General features: G+C 43.5%; 1 protein-coding gene across 4 annotated transcripts in view; it reads right to left on the bottom strand.

Moving 5' to 3' along the window:
• Positions 1 to 20,000, bottom strand: part of LOC138968458 (inverted formin-2-like) — a 121,316-nt gene that overhangs the window by 12,968 nt on the left and 88,348 nt on the right. For all 4 annotated transcript variants that reach the window (XM_070341029.1, XM_070341031.1, XM_070341030.1 and 1 more), the window contains 9 exons: positions 10,266 to 10,381; positions 9,192 to 9,354; positions 8,323 to 8,501; positions 8,016 to 8,095; positions 6,442 to 7,286; positions 4,792 to 4,934; positions 4,100 to 4,264; positions 3,470 to 3,589; positions 394 to 531 (listed from right to left, as the gene is read on the bottom strand). In XM_070341029.1, coding sequence (XP_070197130.1) covers positions 394 to 531; positions 3,470 to 3,589; positions 4,100 to 4,264; positions 4,792 to 4,934; positions 6,442 to 7,286; positions 8,016 to 8,095; positions 8,323 to 8,501; positions 9,192 to 9,354; positions 10,266 to 10,381 — 1,949 coding nt within the window. The remainder of the gene's footprint in view (positions 1 to 393; positions 532 to 3,469; positions 3,590 to 4,099; positions 4,265 to 4,791; positions 4,935 to 6,441; positions 7,287 to 8,015; positions 8,096 to 8,322; positions 8,502 to 9,191; positions 9,355 to 10,265; positions 10,382 to 20,000) is intronic.

The following is a 20,000-nucleotide window of genomic DNA, read 5'->3' as shown; positions in this document are numbered from 1 at the left end:
AAAGGTTAGAGTTGGGGTTTTTTCAGTGATCCCAGCCCCTTCTTCTCTTCATCTCCCACACCCCACTCTCTTTCTATACACATAATTAATTATAAGCTCCACAAACAGACGGCCCCCACCTTTCCTCCTCCTTTAGCTCAACCTTTCCTCCCCCTCCACTCATAACTACTTCAGTCAGATATCACTCATTCCCGTGGGTTTTTTTTTTTTAGAAATGAAAAAAGTTTCAGGGTCGGCGGGGAAAAATTGAGGTCGGTCGGGTTACCCTAAACCAACATACATTTTTATTTGGCCTTACACATAGCTCAAAGAAGGAAGTTCCTATGTTTCAATCGATACATTGCGAATTGGAGGTGCGAACAACATTCAGGCACAAGACCACCAGGGACTCACGGCGTTGATAAAGTTGCCTGTGTGCAGAACGTATCTCAGGAACGCTTTGAGCGTCTCGCTCTCCATCACCTTCTCACAGCTCCGGACGATGACGTCAACGTTGGGCTTCAATGCGTCCATGGCAACGCGGAAGTCCTCCTGCCCACAGAATGTTTAAACAAAAATATAAAAGAACTGTATCGTGACTTTTATTTTATAGTCTGAAATATTGCCGGGAAACTGCTTTAAGAATCTAAAAAAAACAGACAACAACAACAACAAACAAGTCGCGTAAGGCGAAAATACAATATTTAGTCAAGTAGCTGTCGAACTCACAGAATGAAACTGAACGCAATGCCATTTTTCAGCAAGACCGTATACTCGTAACATCGTCAGTCCACCGCTCATGGCAAAGGCAGTGAAATTGACAAGAAGAGCGGGGTAGTAGTTGCGCTAAGAAGGATAGCACGCTTTTCTGTACCTCTCTTTGTTTTAACTTTCTGAGCGTGTTTTTAATCCAAACATATCATATCTATATATTTTTGGAATCAGGAACCGACAAGGAATAAGATGAAAGTGTTTTTAAATTGATTTCGACAATTTAATTTTGATAATAATTTTTATATATTTAATTTTCAGAGCTTGTTTTTAATCCGAATATAACATATTTATATGTTTTTGGAATCAGCAAATGATGGAGAATAAGATAAACGTAAATTTGGATCGTTTTATAAATTTTTATTTTTTTTTACAATTTTCAGATTTTTAATGACCAAAGTCATTAATTAATTTTTAAGCCACCAAGCTGAAATGCAATACCGAAGTCCGGGCTTCGTCGAAGATTACTTGACCAAAATTTCAACCAATTTGGTTGAAAAATGAGGGCGTGACAGTGCCGCCTCAACTTTCACGAAAAGCCGGATATGACGTCATCAAAGACATTTATCAAAAAAATGAAAAAAACGTTCGGGGATTTCATACCCAGGAACTCTCATGTCAAATTTCATAAAGATCGGTCCAGTAGTTTAGTCTGAATCGCTCTACACACACACACACACAGACAGACACACACACACACACACACACACACGCACATACACCACGACCCTCGTTTCGATTCCCCCTCGATGTTAAAATATTTAGTCAAAACTTGACTAAATATAAAAAGGCAACAACAACAACAAACAAGTCGCGTAAGGCGAAATTACTACATTTAGTCAAGCTGTGGAACTCACAGAATGAAACTGAACGTAGTCCGCCGCTAGTGCAAAAGGCAGTGAAAGTGACGAGCCTGTTTGGCGCGGTAGCGGTTGCGCTGTGCTTCATAGCACGCTTTACTGTACCTCTCTTCGTTTTAACTTTCTGAGCGTGTTTTTAATCCAAACATATCATATCTATATGTTTTTGGAATCAGGAACCGACAAGGAATAAGATGAAATAGTTTTTAAAACGATTTCGAAAATTTAATTTTAATCATAATTTTTATATTTTTAATTTTCAGAGCTTGTTTTTAATCCGAATATAACATATTTATATGTTTTTGGAATCAGAACATGATGAAGAATACAATAAAAGTAATTTTGGATCGTTTTATAAAAAAACAATTTTAATTACAATTTTCAGATTTGTAATGACCAAAGTCATAAATTAATTTGTAAGCCTCCATGCTGAAATGCAATACCGAAGTCCGGCCTTCGTCGAAGATTGCTTGGCCAAACTTTAAAATCAATTTGATTGAAAATTGAGGGTGTGACAGTGCCGCCTCAACTTTTACAAAAAGCCGGATATGACGTCATAAGACATTCATCGAAAAAATGAAAAAAAGGTCTGGGGATATCATACCCAGGAACTCTCATGTAAAATTTCATAAAGATCGGTCCAGTAGTTTACTCTGAATCGCTCTACACACACACACGCACAGACACACAGACACACACACTTACACCACGACCCTCGTCTCGATTCCCCCTCTATGTTAAAACATTTAGTCAAAACTTGACTAAATGTAAAAAGACCAACTGGAACCAGATGCTCACATTATTGAACGGCTGAATGCTGACAAAAGAACCATCTGTGAAAACTTCGATAAAACGAGCTTTGAAGTAGAAGACAAATATTTTTTCTTGAAAACTGCGTTGTTGGTAAGTAATAAATGCATTGTATGAACTGCCCTAATTCGGTCAATTATGCACACTTCAGAATTTGCTCCGTTAAAGTGACGTGATTCAATGAAAGATGTATGACAGTTTTCACACGTTTGCATTGTTTTTGATAACACATTTCTGCGGTTTTTAATTGTGGACATTGTGGTCAGTTCCTTTGAGAGGAAACGTATGTACGTCCCTGTTATTAAAAGATCAAGTAATGTACGGGGAACATACGCAGACATTAAAATGCCTGTATTTTGTTGTCTTTTTTCACCTGAAAGAACAGTGTTGTTATATCTGTTGGCCTGCTTGCTTGCTCAATATATTATGAACTGAGTCATTATTATTAATTGCAAGTCCAAACCGAGTCATATGTGAGTCCAAACCGAGTCAAATGTAATTCAAAACACATTCAACAGTGAATCAAAACTGAGTCAAAAGTGACTCACAACAGAGTCAACATTGACTCAAAACAGAGTCAACAGTGACTCAAAACAGAGTCAACAGTGACTCAAAACTGAGTCAACAGTGACTCAAAACAGAGTCAACAGTGACTCAAAACAGAGGCAACAGTGACTCAAGACAGAGTCAACAGTGACTCAAAACTGAGTCAACAGTGACTCAAAACAGAGGCAACAGTGACTCAAGACAGAGTCAACAGTGACTCAAAACAGAGGCAACAGTGACTCAAAACAGAGGCAACAGTGACTCAAGACAGAGTCAACCGTGACTCAAAACTGAGTCAACAATCAGTCAAAACAGTGACTCAAAACAGAGACGACAGTGACTCAAAACAGAGTCAACACGGACTCAAAACAGAGACAACAGTGACTCAAAGAGTCAACCGTGACTCTGAACAGTAAAACTTTGAGTCCAAGGCTAGGTAAGTCAACAGTGAGTTAAGTGAGTCCACTGTGCGTGCACTGAAGGTCAACAGTGAATCCACGAACCTTGAGTAGCATGCCCTCAATGCGTGTCTTGTAGGCCGGCAGCTGTGAGAGCAGCATGGTGAACTTCTCGGCGTTGCCCAGCTTGGTCCTGTCGCCCTCGTAGCCTGCGATCATGTCCACCTGCACACAACATCATGCTCACTGTGAACCGCATTCCAGTTTATTGAGGAAAATGACAAATTAAACACAACCCAGCAAACGAACAACAACAAAAAACTCAAAGAACGACTGTGCTAAACCTAAAAGCACTGACATCAACACGGTCTGGTAACCATGCCGCGAGGAAAACTAAGAATATATATATACAATGTTTTGTTTTAAATGTCTCGCAAAGCTATACCCTTTACCCCAACCAACCCCTTTTGAAAATAACGTTCGTATTTATTCAATAAAAAGTCAAAAAAGCGTCTCTCTCTCCCCCCTTTCTTTCTCTCTCCCCTCTCTCCTCCCCCCTCCCCCACCCGCTCTCTCTCTCTTTCTCTCGGATAGAAAACTGACCTCATCCTTCTCTGGCATGACTTTCTGCAGGCCCCTGAGCCTCTCTGCTCATAACCGTGCCTGTTGCCCCTTCCTGATCATACCGACCACCCCCTACTCTCTCTCTCTCTCTCGAGATAGAAGACAGCTTACCTCATCTTTCTCTGGCATGATTTTCTGCAGGCCTCTGAGCCTCTCTGCGCCTATCCGTGCCTGCTGCCCCTCCTTGATCATGGTGACCACCTCCTGGTTGCTGGCCTTGAACTGCTTCAAGAAGATGTTAGCGTTCATACTCCTCTTCGTGTCCAGCAGATTCACCTGGAGATGGAACACGCAGTAAAGCTTGGGCAACACAAATATTCAATATTTTCGATTCCCCGTCCGACACTATTTTTCAATCCAGACCGTGGAACTTTATTTTCTCAAGGATCCGTGAAATTCTGATTCTTTTACTATTGGCATTTTTTTGTAACGTAATTGGTAAATGTGACCAAAATATGACATTTTTACACAGAACGAGACAGACGTTGATTTTCGCGACCGAACGAATGGACTTTTTGAAAGAAAACAGGACCTTGAATCGGGAAGTCTTAACTGAATTTACAGATACCATCAACAGAATTGAATGTGTGTGTGTGTGTGTGTGTGTGTGTGTGTGTGTGTGTGTGTGCGTGTGTGTGCGTTCATGCGTGCGTGTGTGTGTGTGTGTGTGTGTGTGTGTGTGTATATGTGTGTGTGTGTGTGTTTGCCCGATCTTTTACGTGTTTGACCTTTTTTGCCCCGCCATTTAGCCACTCAAACGCCGCTTTTGGGGGACGGGTCTAAAAAGCGGGGTTCCACTGTACCTCCGTGTTGACCTTGGCCTTGGGTTGTTCCTCCGTCTTGGTGACCGTGGCGACCTTCTGGCAGAACAGTTCCTCGATCAGGTCATACCTGACCTTGACCTTGTCGTCCATCTCCGACACCTCCTTCCACACGTTGTCGTCCGCTACAAATATAAAAAAAAACACCCATAAATATAAATAACTTGAAAAATTAAAAATAAAATAAAATAGTATCTAAAACGGCCAGTTTTGTTTGCCGATCTCGTCTAACACTAAGTACGCTGCAAAAAGAATGTGATAAAAAAATATAATAATAAAAAAAAAGTATCCAAAACAGGCATTTTCTGTTCGCCTATATCTTGTATAAAAATAAAAAATAAAGTAGTCTGCCAAAAAATAATAAATAAGAATATCTATAAAAAATAAATTCATAATAAAAATAAATCATTAATTAAAAAAAAGATAAAAAAAAAGTTTCTGAAGCAGTCACTTTTGTTTATGTATCTTGTCTAACAATGACGCTATGACATTGGGAAGGGTGTATACGGTTTCATTGTTCTCAGAAGCCATTACGGGCGGGCTTTGAAGCCTGAATCTTAGCGGGTAATGTTACCAAAAACGGTACCTTTTAGCAACGCCCCAACGTTTTCCATTCAAAGGTTCAGAGCTCTGTGTTAACGCAGCAAGTAAGCATAAAATGCACACAAAATCTTGAGTTAATCTGTTCGAGGAATATAGTATATTATATAGAATAAATGACCTCTCCAGTCATATATAAACAACAAAATACGGCCTCATTACAAAGATATGCACTCAAACGCATCTGCCTAGGTTCTTTTTTTATGATGGGTAGTTAAGAAAGCGAAACGCGGAAATGCCAGCTCGACCTACATTAGTTTCAGCTTCGTCTTTTCCTGCGTGTGATCAGTTTGACATTTCCCGCATTCGTGAATACAATGTGAGGTTTGATTTCATTTTGTAAATTATCTTTATAATCTAAGATGAATGGCCTGAATCCTACGCAATCAGGACTCCGATTTGCAGGAAATGGCATTTGCAATTATTAAGTTATGATCAAATCAAAACGATTGAACAGAACGCAATAAAACACACGAAATCACAGACATACAGAGACACATGTACAGACACACACACAGACACACACTGATACACAGACACAGACACAGACACACACAGACACACACACACACAAACACAACTGAAGGTACAAGCAAGCAATCGAGACCGCATCGACGTTCGGCACGCAAGAGACCTGGAAGAGGACTGTTTCCAAAAGATCCGACAATCAGTTGATAGAGCGTTGGTCTTGCGATTCTCGAGTCGCTGTTTCGAATCCAGGACGGGATGGATACGAGGCAACTGTATGTGCAGAAAACAAGCCCGAAGTCGACTTCGTAAAGTCTTTCATCGAAAATTTAGTTCCAAAGCTTTGTGCAGCGAGCTTTGTGAAGTACACTTGGAGGAAATCGACCTCGCCCAAATAATATTGTGCGCGACCCTTAATCTTGTATATAGATCATATATGCTAGCTTTCCGCGATGAGGAAGCGACCTGGATTTTGCAGCAATGGGATTAACAAAATAGTAAATTGAGTTATCTCCCCCGCCCCCCCCCCCCCCCCCCCCCCCCCCCGCGCTCACAGCCACTTACCACTATTGAGCGCCTGAGGAGCGAGTTTGGACCAGTTGAAGGTCTTCATCTTATGCTTGGGACGCGGCGTTTCGATGGGGCTCAGAGCGTTGGTGGCCGGTGCTCCGAACCTCAAGTTTGGCGGCCTCGGCACTCCCCCAAGCCCGGGTGGAGGGGGAGGGGGAGGGGGAGGCGGCGCCCCTCCCGGGAATGGAGGAGGGGGCGGAGGTGGTGGAGGAGGAGGGGCACCTCCGGGGGGTGGGGGTGCGGGAGGAACAGAACCTCCGGGTAGAGGAGGGGCGGGGGGAGGGGGAGGGACGGAGGACGCACCTGGAAGGGGAGGGGCTGGCGGGGGTGGTGGAGGGGGAGGGACGGAGGATGCACCTGGAAGGGGAGGGGCTGGCGGGGGTGGGGGAGGGGGAGGGGGAGGGACGGCGCTGCTGCCAGGGAGGGGCGGGGCAGGGGGGACGCTGGAAGCACCCAGAGAGGAAGATATCACAGACTGTTGTTGCAGGTGGGGTGGCAGGGGAGGGGCACAAGGCGGTGAGAACGCAGCTAGGTGAGGGGGGAGAGGAGGCGCGGGAGGAGGAGCACCCCCCACTCCAATCCCTATCCCACTCGCTATCCTTGCAGACAACTGCACACTCTCCCCGGTAGACGGGGACACCAGACTGTCATTATCGTCCTTGACCTTGGCTAGCCACGGAAGGTCATCAGTCTGCACACTCATGTCGGCCAGGTCAGCCACAGGGCGGTGTGTGTGCAGCAGTTTGTCCACCAGCGCTGGCTCCAGTTTCTCCAGGCGGGCAGGGTCCAAGTGTAACGTCCTCTGAGCGGCCAGCTCCAGCAGCGACCACTTGTTGTCACTGGAGGGGGAAGAAAACGACATTCAGTGCTGTTCCCAGACACACAACAAGACAACAGGTTAGGTTGACCTTGATTCATAATATATATATAATTATATCGGTCAAAATATCCTTGCCACAAATGTGTGTGTGCTAAGTTTAGTAGAACCTTGTGGGCCTGGTAGCTCAGAGGGCGTACATGTATACGTGCGTGTGTGTGTGTCTGTCTGGTTCTCTTATGTCAAAACACATTCCAGGTGTCATGGCCATGGGACATTCGACCGACCTGGGGTCAGGACAGTGCGTCAGGTGAAAAAAAAAAGTATGCGTGAATGACCGAAGACTGAGGCCTTCGAACAACACTGGATATTGTTTGGATCATGACCATTTGAGGCAGAGCGATAATACAGTAAAATCGCCCAGTTGCGAACTTCAAATTATCAAGGAAAAAGATCGTAACAGGGATCACACATTATGTATCAATTCAACATTGGAATTTCTTTCTTTGAACCAAGTGACGTCAGAATCCGACTAAAACTCATATTTAGGCGGTTGGCCGAGACTGCAAAAAAGTGTATAAATTCGAAAGCGTGCGTTCAATCATAAAAAAATAAAGAAATGTCCACTAAAATGAATTGATTTATAAATGTTATTTGTATTCTTTGACAAAAATAGGACAGTTATTTTTGCCTTTCGGACCTCAAACCCGTGTCTAAAAGATCCTGGCAGGACTCGGACTGGTCATCTTACCTGACGTTATTGTCCTCCTCGATTTGCAAGAGAGACTGGAGAATGTGCAGAAAGACGTCTGCTGCTGGTGTGTTGTAAACCTGCAACAAATCACGAAATTATATAGTCTGTCTTTCTGTGTGTGTGTGTGTGTGTGTGTGTGTGTGTGTGTGTGTGTGTGTGTGTGTGTGTGTGTGTGAGTGTGTGTGTGTGCGTGCGTGCGTGCGTGCGTGTGTGTGTGTATGAGTACTATTTGGGATGCTTGTTCTATACCGGGAAGCATTCAGCAGAGAATACATGGTGATTCCGATGACGTCATAAAGTGTACCTTTTGAAAGACGGCGTCAAAGACGGCTCTGTGGTTTGTGACATCACATTCAAGTGACATTTCTGCGGACAACGCGTCATCGTCAGCGGACTTTTCGTCATCAAACACGTCACACTGGATGATCAAGTCGTCGTCGTCTTCGTTCCTCATGTTGTGGATGATATCCAAGAGATTCAGACCTGAAAAAAAGACGTAGAAAACAGTCAGAGAACATCCTGTATTCTAACATGTTTTGAAATAATGCAAAAGGCTTTTGAAACGCTAATTTGTCCTATTTACACTGAGTAATTTGCTCGACATCTACGCTCGCTGTGAACGGGCCATGTGCGAGTGAGTATTCGGTGACCATAACTATCATAGACGTCTATTTTTGGAGCAACAACCACTCTACTATAAGTGCCAGCACAGACATGATCAAGTTGTGTCTTGTTTTTCCACTTTAAAGTCCCATAGGTGAAAGCTCTTGTGAATGTTTTTGTTTCCTTTTGTCCTGACATAAGAAATCCCATTTAACCTTTCTTAATTATTTGGATTACATTTAAAATTATTCAAGATAATTTCTGTTTCGGTAAATCAACATCAGGCTCAAATAAGGACATTCTTCATGCAATTCATAACTGCTGTTTATTTACTGAAGACTTCAGACACCGATTGACCAAAACAACTGATTTCGCGAAGTCTTTTCACCAAAAATTCAGTATCAAAGCTGCGTAAGTGAAGTCTGTCTGGTTGATTTCTCTCATTTTTTCACACTTATTTCAAACACTCTGAATATGTCATAGGCAAAATATTAGCGAAATCATTTGTTTTGGTCAATCGGTGTCTGAAGTCTTTAATATCAGGCTTAACGGACGGCTAGAGACCCTTACCAATGAACTCGCTCCTGATGCGGCATCGTTCCTGTAGGTCGTCATCACAAGACACGAGGATACAGTTGACGAAGGCCATGAGTGTTGTCTTGTAGGCCACCAGCTCCGTGGTTCTCAGCTCCGTCACCACCAGGCTGAACCGGTACCGCAACTTCTTCAGCGTCTGTGACAAGAGAGAGGGGGATTATGAGAGAGAGAGAGGGGGATTATGAGAGAGAGAGAGAGAGAGAGAGAGAGAGAGAGACAGACAGACAGACAGACAGACAGACAGAGACAGAGAGACAGAGATGAGGGAAGGGGGAGCGAGAGAGAGAAGGGGAGCGAGAGAGAGGGGGAGCGAGAGAGAGGGAGGAGGGGGGCGGGAGAGAGAAAAGACGGCGGAAGGAAGGGAGGAAGCGAGAGAGAAAGGAAGTAAGATAGATAGATAAATAGAAAGCGAGAGAGCGAGAAAGAGAGAGAGAGAGAGAGAGAGAGAGAGAGAGAGAGAGAGAGAGAGAGGGACAGACAGGCAGACAGACAGTCACACAGACAGACAGACAGACAGACAGACATAGAGAGACAAAGGAGCAAGACGGAGAGAGAGGGAAGGGATGAAAAGGTTATACCTCTTTAGCTACAATGGTAGACGTTTTTAAAAACAAAACAAAACAAAGCAAAACAACACTATCTCCCTGTAGACAAAGTGATCGTTTCCACAAGATGAAACTGAAGGTGACAAAAGCTATCAGCACCGACAGTGGATCAAAGGCAACAAGCCTTTGATTTGTCTTTGAAAGGATACTTTACAAACAACGCTGAACTTTCAAAGAAGCACACTTAAACGTGTTTCTATTCACCTTGCTACTGGTTAAAGGTTCCATCTTATTCGTGTAAGAAATACTATATTCATAGCTTCGGGTCTGTCCTTGCTTTCAGATGAAATAAGATGAAATAATCACACACACACACACACACACACACACACACACACACACACACACACACACACACACACACACACACACACACACGCACGCACGCACACACACACACACACAGAGAAAAGGAATGAAAAACCTAATTTAATTATCTGACCTTGAATGTCTCGAGTGCCTGCAATGCCAAACTGTGGCCCTCTGCAGAGTAGACGCACAGCGCCGACAGCAGTTCTATCACCTGCTTCTTCACCATCACGTTGGTCGTGTCCAGCGCTGTAACAAACACACATCTTCATCATCATCATCATCATCATCGTTGTCGTCATGATCATCGTCATCATCAATGTTACGTAGAATATTACAACAAACGTGTACGAGTACTCCTCAGGTGAACGTAGATAACAACAACAACGACAACAACAACAACAAAGACAAGAAAGAATGACAGCCTTTATAGTGAGGTCAATTCAAACAATGAATTAACATCCAGATTAAACGTACCCAACATTTAGCTCCTTAGAAACACACCCATTTTAATTCTCCTTAGGGATGATACGCAACGACCTTAACGTCTTTCAAAGCCCTTTTTGTACGCGACAATGACGTCAAATGTGCCCTACTAATACTGTCAGGCAGCAGTTGTGATGCTGAAGAAAAAAACACACGTCATTTACATTTCTTTTGCTTGAGCTTTTTATTTTTGTTTTATTTGTTATAAATATATGAGCACGCATCCTTTGCTGTTTGCTGACAGCGGCAGTTCTGGGTGAGATATTTTAAACGGCGCTGTATGTTGAAATACACTTTTTTTTCTTTCTTTATTTGGTGTGTAACGTCGTTTTCAACCACGAAGGTTATATCGCGACGGGGAAAGGGGGGAGATGCGATAGAGCCACTTGTCAATTGTTTCTTGTTCACAAAAGTTGAAATACACAAGTAGGGTATTTGCCAAGAAAGTAGGCCTGTGTTCATTGACTCCTGCCATAAGCAGGTTAATCAAGATTGTATTCTGTATGCTTGGGTTACGGCAGCTCATGAGTCAGCGCACTAGAAATATCAATTAACGGCCTGGGTGCTCTTTGTGCACAATACACAGTGCACATTTTTCTATAAATTAATTACGTAAAAGCAAGTCGTGGCCATCCCAAACAAGAGCAATTTACCCCCAACGTCCCTTCAATGTATTTGGTTAGGTCGGACTATCAATTCGAGCAGACAGAGCATGCAGCATATTTGTTAATTTTTGTATTTATCAACCCCCCTTCATATACAGATATTAGGAAGCCTGCGCATATTCAGACAGCAACTGACCGGTCGAGCAAGTCTAATAAGTGCAGGGCAAGAGAAAAGTGAGTTTGGCGTTAAAACACAATGGCGAACTAAAACCGGCTGTCCCAGAAGACCTTAATTCAAGCGGATTGTCTGGTTTTGACGACACGGAATTTCTTTCTTTATTTGGTGTTTAACGTTGTTTTCAACCGTTCAAGGTTATATTGCGACGGGGAAAAGGGGGGGGAGATGGGATAGAGCCACTTGTTAATTGTTTCTTGTTCACAAAAGCACTAATCAAAAAATTCCTCCAGGGGCTTGCAACGTAGTACAATATATGACCTTACTGGGAGAATGCAAGTTTCCAGTACAAAGGACTTAACATTTCTTACATACTGCTTGACTAAAATCTTTACAAACATTGACTATATTCTTTACAAGAAACACTTAACAAGGGTAAAAGGAGAAACAGAATCCGTTAATCGCCTCTTACGACATGCTGGGGAGCATCGGGTAAATTCTTCCCCCTAACCCGCGGGGGGTACGACACGGCTGTGGAAATAAAAAGACGAGAATAGAATCCTGTCTAAATACAGAACATAGTTTAGTTTCTATTGTTCAGAGCGTGGATTGTGCAAGGGCAGAAAGACGCATGCGTTATTGCAGCTGACGGCATCCCCCAATCAATACTGATTCAGCACAATCTCCTCCTCAGGGACCCTTAGATGCCGGCTTCTATTCTTTCTGTGGATTACGACCACGACATTGTGGGTTAAAAGGAGAGACAAGACAAGACAAGACAAGACAAGACAAGACAAGAGACAAGACACAAGACAAGACAAGACAAGACAAGACAACATCTTTAGTATCGAGGGTAATAGAAATAAAATATGAGTTTTTAATCCAGCCTTCGCCCTAAGATAGGGTCAACTAGAACAGAAAACAATATATAATTAAAGAACTACTGGAAGAGAGAGAGAGAGAGAGAGAGAGAGAGAGAGAGAGAGAGAGAGAGAGAGAGAGAGAGAGAGAGAGAGAGGGAGAGAGAAGGAGAGAGAGAGACGGAGAGAGAGAGAGAGACGGAGAGAGAGAGACGGAGAGAGAGAAAGAGAGACGGAGAGAGAGAGAGAGAGAGAGAGAGAGAGAGAGAGAGAGAGAGCGAGAGAGAGAGAGAGCGAGAGAGAGAGAGAGAGCGCGAGACCGAAAGACCAAGAGAGAGAGAGAGAGAGAGAGAGAGAGAGAGAGAGAGAGAGAGAGAGAGAGAGAGAGAGAGAGAGAGAGAGAGACAATCCGAATACACAGTGGGAAAATTACAAAAATTGAGATTGAGAGAGAGAGAGAGAGGGAGAGAGAAGGAGAGAGAGAGAGCGAGAGAGACGGAGAGAGAGAGAGAGAAAGAGAGGAGAGAGAGAGAGAGAGAGAGAGAGAGAGAGAGGGAGAGAGAGAGAGAGAGAGACAGAGAGAGAGAGAGAGAGGGAGAGAGAAGGAGAGAGGGAGAGAGAGAGAGAGAGACAGAGAGAGAGAGAGAGAGAGAGAGAGAGAGAGAGAGGGGGGGAGGAATGAAGGGAGGAAGAGACAGAGAGATGGGAGAAGTCATCATCTCGACCTTATATATCTAGAGACAGAGAGAAAGAGACAAACAGACAGAGACAGACAGACAGACACAATAGGCAAATTAACAGAAAGAATAAGAACAAGATAATGACGGACTCAAACATCATTCTGTTCTGCATATGGGCGCAGAAATCTCATCATAGACACAAAACAGTACACAAATAAACAAGACATGTCCAAAACCAACACTAGAGACATAAGACACAAAAAACACACCCATGTTTTGGCCACTGTCGAAAAGAAAACTTGTCTTAGTTCCTAACCAACTTCCTCCGCGACAGGGGAGACAAGCTGCAGACCTAAAAGCCTGGTTATCCGTGTGACTTGGAATAATAGGCCGTGAAAAGTAGGATATGCGCCGAAATGGCTGCGATCTGCTGGCCGATGTGAATGTGTGATGTATTGTGTAAAAAAGTTCCATCTCACACGGCATAAATAAATCCCTGCGCCTTGAATATGTGCGCGATATGAATTGCATACACACAAAAAACAAAAAAAATCCCTGCGCTTAGAACTGTACCCACGGAATACGCGCGATATAAGCCTCATATTGATTGATTGATTGGTTATCGGCCCTGATTAAATTGTCTGGTTGGAAGTTATTAGCACAGAAACACCCTGACAGTAATTCTTCACAGCACGCAAACCATGGAGCACAAACAAAGACAACCTATATATATATATACACGTACTTTTAAAGTATACATGACATGCGAGGATTGATCAGACAATAGACAATGTTCGGAAATAACTCGGTCGGGTTTTATGGGTTATGGGAATGAGTTAATACTCTTGCTTTTATTGAGTCAAACTTTCCCATGTGACATTAAAGGCCAGTCACTTGCTAGGAGTGTGTCTAACACACGTGGACAAGGAGCATACGTGAACTGTTTGCCTCACTAAAACGAGGGAGAATTCACTCTTTCACAACCCAAACAAAATCGACAGAGTTTTTTTTTCCGGAGTTAGAACTTCTATTTGCACATCAGGTTCCCAAAAATAAGTTATATACAGTCCCTACTTCATGTATAGCTTTGCCCTTGAAAATCCTAAATGTAATTTCATTAGGAATAATTATGTGTGTACACAACAAAGTCTCCGCTCTGCTTCTGTTAGATCTCTCTGCTGCGTTTGATACGATTGACCACAAGCTTATACTCTCTTGTCTGGAACAATCTTTCGGCATCAATAGCACAGCGCTGTCCTGGTTCTGTTCCTATCTGTCAGACAGAAGTCAGTTTATTCTTGTGGCAGACCATCGTTCTAGCACAACACCTCTGTTCTATGGAGTACCACAGGGCTCAGTCTTGGGTCCGGTACTGTTGGTCGTGTACACAACACAGCTATCCACCATCATCAACCACCATGCAGTCTGTCATGAAATGTTCGCAGACGATACACAGCTTCATCAAGCATCTCCTCCTGAAAAGGTCAATGACCTTGTTTCTTCCCTACAAGACTGCATTTCTGATGTAAAAGACTGGATGAATGAACACAAATTTAAACTTAACGAAGAAAAAACTGAAGCAGTTTTGTTTGCCTCTTCAACCTCTTCTTCTCGTCACAGTCTTCCATCTGCCATTCAGTTAGGCTCAGCATCTGTCACATTCTCAGGGAAGGCCAGAGATCTTCGGTTCTACCTTGACTCTGACCTCTCTATGAGACATCATGTCACAAAAACATGTCAGGCAGCCTACCTTGAAATTAGGCGCATCAGCTCCATCCGCCACTTTCTCACTGAAGAAGCCACAACAACCCTTGTCACTTCCTGCATATTGTCTCGTCACAGACTATTGTAATGCCCTGTTGATTGGATGTCCTTCGTTAGTTATCCAACCTCTCCAAACTGTTCAAAATGCTGCAGCCCGCATCATCTTTAGGTCAAAGAAAACACAGCATGTCACTCCCCTGCTATACACACTCCACTGGCTGCCGGTGGAACAGCGTATCAAGTACAAAGTCGCTTGTCTGTGTTTCAAGGTCTTCTCAGGAAGTGCCCCTCAGTACCTTTCTGAACTCCTGTACATATACACCCCATCACGCACACTCAGATCATCCGCTGACACCAGGCTACTTAAAGTTGAGCGCTTCAACAGGAAGCAGCACGGAGCAAGAAGCTTCTGTTGTGTTGCACCACCACTCCGGAACTCTCTTCCTTTCTCTGTCAGACACTGCACCTCTCTCAGCTCATTTAAACAACAGTTGAAAACTTTCTTTTTCACAGAATATTACACCAACCTGGCCTAATGTGTTCTTCATTCCATTTCTGCACATACTCCTCTCCCATAAAGTTGTTATGATTGTTGAGAGTGTTAGCTGTGTATGTGTGTATATATATATAGTGTGTATTGCATATATGATTATTGTGTGAACAGTACATGTGGTGATTTGTGTCTGTATGATTAATTTGTAGGTTGTACTTTTAATTGTTCTATTCTGTACATATATGTTCTTTTGTAACGGGCCTAGAGCCATAGGTTAGGCACTTAAAAATGTCCAGTTATTATTATTACGTTGCGGAGAGTATGTCTATAACTCTTGATATCGCAGGCTGTAAATCCTCATAGCAATACATTGAAAACACCACGATAGACGATCTAGCTGTTGTCTTTCTAAATTAGTGATGATAGCTATTGTGAATACGTAAAAAAAGAAGCAGCCCTTTCTTTTAGAAATCAAAGCTGTATTTATTGATATTTGAAAACTGTACTGCAATTCCAGGCATCCAATTGGCTGAATGTTAAGAATTTTTGTAACACAAAATTATGCACTGAGCCCCTACTAAAAAAAAAAAGCTTTACAAAATATAAAGTTCGCGTCAAAAAGCTTTGAAGAATAAACTCACGAATAATGATGTCATTGTTTTTTTCCATTTAAAAAGTAGAGCAACAGTCTCAGTTTCATCATAATGACGGTAGGGTTTTGGTTTAATGACCACACTGCTCTTGTTATAATGTCCTCGAAACCTTTAACGTGATCGATGATGTAGCCGGGTGCCTTGCGCAATGACAACACAACTTTCTGCACTGAAAAATAAGCACTAAAGCACTTCATTGTCTAAGCACCATTTAGCATGATGAATAAAACACACACACACAAACACACACACACACACCCACACACTCACACTCACACACTCACACACACACACACACACACACACACACACACACACACACACACACACACACACACACACACACACAAACGTACAAGTACACACGCGGGAACGCGCGCACGTACACATACACAAATACACCCACAAAACACACACAAGTGCCCTAGCATACCCCTCTCTTTCTCTCTCTGTCTAGATCTGTCTGTCTGTCTGTCTGTCTGTCCGCTGTCTGTCTGTCTGTCTCTCTATCTCTCTCTTTCTCTCTCTCTTATACACATGCATAAACAAAACGAAACGGCGAAGATCATGGGCGATTCCGAAAGAAATGTCCGCCGATTAAACCTTTTTGCTTTAGAAAGAAAATGAATGTATGCCTTATATGCTGCCTCTTCATCAAATGCACAGCATGCAACATCAACTGGAGCATGGGAAAAACCATTCTCCCTTTAATTCATTGGGCAAAGTCTACTTCACAAAGCTGGGTGCAAAAAGGTTTGGCCAATGAATTGTTGGGATGGAAGAGAGGGGAGGGAAAGGATTTCACGGAATGCAATTGTTGGGATGGAAGAGAGGGGAGGGAAAGGATTTCACGGAATGCAATTGTTGGGATGGAAGAGAGGGGAGGGAAAGGATTTCACGGAATGCAATTGTTGGGATGGAAGAGAGGGGAGGGAAAGGATTTCACGGAATGCAATTGTTGTGATGGAAGAGAGGGGAGGGAAAGGATTTCACGGAATGCAATTGTTGGGATGGAAGAGAGGGGAGGGAAAGGATTTCACGGAATGCAATTGTTGGGATGGAAGAGAGGGGAGGGAAAGGATTTCACGGAATGCAATTGTTGTGATGGAAGAGAGGGGAGGGAAAGGATTTCACGGAATGCAATTGTTGGGATGGAAGAGAGGGGAGGGAAAGGATTTCACGGAATGCAATTGGTGGGATGGAAGAGAGGGGAGGGAAAGGATTTCACGGAATGCAATTGTTGGGATGGAAGAGAGGGGAGGGAAAGGATTTCACGGAATGCAATTGTTGTGATGGAAGAGAGGGGAGGGAAAGGATTTCACGGAATGCAATTGTTGGGATGGAAGAGAGGGGAGGGAAAGGATTTCACGGAATGCAATTGTTGTGATGGAAGAGAGGGGAGGGAAAGGATTTCACGGAATGCAATTGTTGGGATGGAAGAGAGGGGAGGGAAAGGATTTCACGGAATGCAATTGTTGGGATGGAAGAGAGGGGAGGGAAAGGATTTCACGGAATGCAATTGTTGGGATGGAAGAGAGGGGAGGGAAAGGATTTCACGGAATGCAATTGTTGGGATGGAAGAGAGGGGAGGGAAAGGATTTCACGGAATGCAATTGTTGGGATGGAAGAGAGGGGAGGGAGAGGATTTCACGGAATGCAATTGTTGTGATGGAAGAGAGGGGAGGGAAAGGATTTCACGGAATGCAATTGTTGTGATGGAAGAGAGGGGAGGGAAAGGATTTCACGGAATGCAATTGTTGGGATGGAAGAGAGGGGAGGGAAAGGATTTCACGGAATGCAATTGGTGGGATGGAAGAGAGGGGAGGGAAAGGATTTCACGGAATGCAATTGGTGGGATGGAAGAGAGGGGAGGGAAAGGATTTCACGGAATGCAATTGTTGGGATGGAAGAGAGGGGAGGGAAAGGATTTCACGGAATGCAATTGTTGGGATGGAAGAGAGGGGAGGGAAAGGATTTCACGGAATGCAATTGGTGGGATGGAAGAGAGGGGAGGGAAAGGATTTCACGGAATGCAATTGTTGCGATGGAAGAGAGGGGAGGGAAAGGATTTCACGGAATGCAATTGGTGGGATGGAAGAGAGGGGAGGGAAAGGATTTCACGGAATGCAATTGGTGGGATGGAAGAGAGGGGAGGGAAAGGATTTCACGGAATGCAATTGGTGGGATGGAAGAGAGGGGAGGGAAAGGATTTCACGGAATGCAATTGTTGGAATGGAAGAGAGGGGAGGGAAAGGATTTCACGGAATGCAATTGGTGGGATGGAAGAGAGGGGAGGGAAAGGATTTCACGGAATGCAATTGTTGGGATGGAAGAGAGGGGAGGGAAAGGATTTCACGGAATGCAATTGGTGGGATGGAAGAGAGGGGAGGGAAAGGATTTCACGGAATGCAATTGGTGGGATGGAAGAGAGGGGAGGGAAAGGATTTCACGGAATGCAATTGTTGGGATGGAAGAGAGGGGAGGGAAAGGATTTCACGGAATGCAATTGGTGGGATGGAAGAGAGGGGAGGGAAAGGATTTCACGGAATGCAATTGGTGCAGATGTATGCAGCGTGAAAGCAACATGTAAGTTTTGTGGAAGTGGCGAGAGAGGAGCTAGGTTAATTTGATTATTTATTTAATTGTCAAAATGTGAGTATCGTGCAGGAACGAAAAAAAGTATACTGATAATTTGTTTCAGCATCACGCAAATGTTATAAAATATAACGATTTTAATGAATATAAAAAAAAAATAAGAAAGAAATAGGTTAGTTAAGTTGGCTGAATTTGTCAGTTTTATTATGAACATTTTTTGTTAGACTATCTTTTATCAACAACAACCAAACACCTCCACCACTGCTGCCGCCATCGCCTCCAAAAGAACACAGACATCCCACAACACACCCCCTCCCCCCCCCCTCCCACCCTCACCCCGTCACTTCGTCTTATTTGTTTGCATTCAAACGAACGTCTTATGGTGTACTTTAATTCCGAGATGCGTCATTTTGTTGCTATAGCAACAGTATCTAATATGAAACTGTTCAAACCCAATGTGATCGCGCTGGCTAGCTTTTAAACTATTTTTATTTTGAATAAACAAAATTATCTATTTTTTTTCTAAAACATTCAAACCAACAGCAAAGAGTAAGACAAAATTCGCCGCAAGGGAGACACGACACAACCTCGCCAAGCGCAAGAATACGCGTCAGAAAGTATTTTCATTCAAAACAGAATCTTGGCCCCCAGAGATTCATCTATCAGCCCCGTGCGGTTTTATCGAGTTTAGCGGCTGTGTAATTCTGCTCCCACTTCCCCCCCTCCCCTCCCCCTCCCTCCATCCCCTTTTCGGTTATCAGAAAGACATGCAAGGGATAACGCAGATATTGGGTTCGCACGCACTAATATTTTGCCATATTTTATTCCCCCCCCCCCCAAAAAAAAAATATATCATTTAAAAAACGAGATAAAGACACACTGACGAACTGATTCGGGAGAAAAAAAATCGACACAGGGCTCACAGCCTTGACCTATTTTCCTTCTCTTCAGAAAATCGATAAAACCGAAAATGGTGATTACCTCAGATCAGAGAGGGCGGGGGGAGGGGGGGTAGAGGGATGGGAAGGGGGATAACTAAATAGGCCCTGAAGGTTAGACAGGAAGACAGAGACGCTATATCCTGCCCCCAATCGCCAGACCTTGATCTAGAGTAATGGGGTCTTCCAATTACCCCGCAGAAGCCCAGCGAGTCCTCAGTGTTACGCGATCACGGACAACGCACAGCAGAAATCTGATGACTGCTCGTGCAACTTATAATTACAAAGCCGCTGCACATGTTTGAAGTGATTTTTGCCGATTTCATTACGAGGGAAATACTCTTCTGAACTTTTAGATGGTTTTACTACGAGAAGCAAAGCGGTAATGTTGGCTTAGATGACTTCATTATGATGGGCACATTTATTTTAGAATTTTTGAAGAGCGCACAGCAGGCAGAAATCTGACGACTGCTCGTGCAACTTGTTAAAGCCGCTTCAAAGGTGTGAAATGAGTTTTGCCGATTTCACTACGAAGAGAAATGTTTTCTGAACTTACAAGGTTTCACTATGAGGAGCAAAGCTGTTTCATTACGAGGAGAAACACTTTTCTGAACTAAGA

Source organism: Littorina saxatilis, linkage group LG6 (assembly GCF_037325665.1).
Source record: "Littorina saxatilis isolate snail1 linkage group LG6, US_GU_Lsax_2.0, whole genome shotgun sequence".
NCBI classification, from domain to species: domain Eukaryota; kingdom Metazoa; phylum Mollusca; class Gastropoda; order Littorinimorpha; family Littorinidae; genus Littorina; species Littorina saxatilis.
The sequence above is the reverse complement of the archived record's forward strand: the minus strand, read 5'-3'. Positions and strand labels throughout refer to the sequence as shown.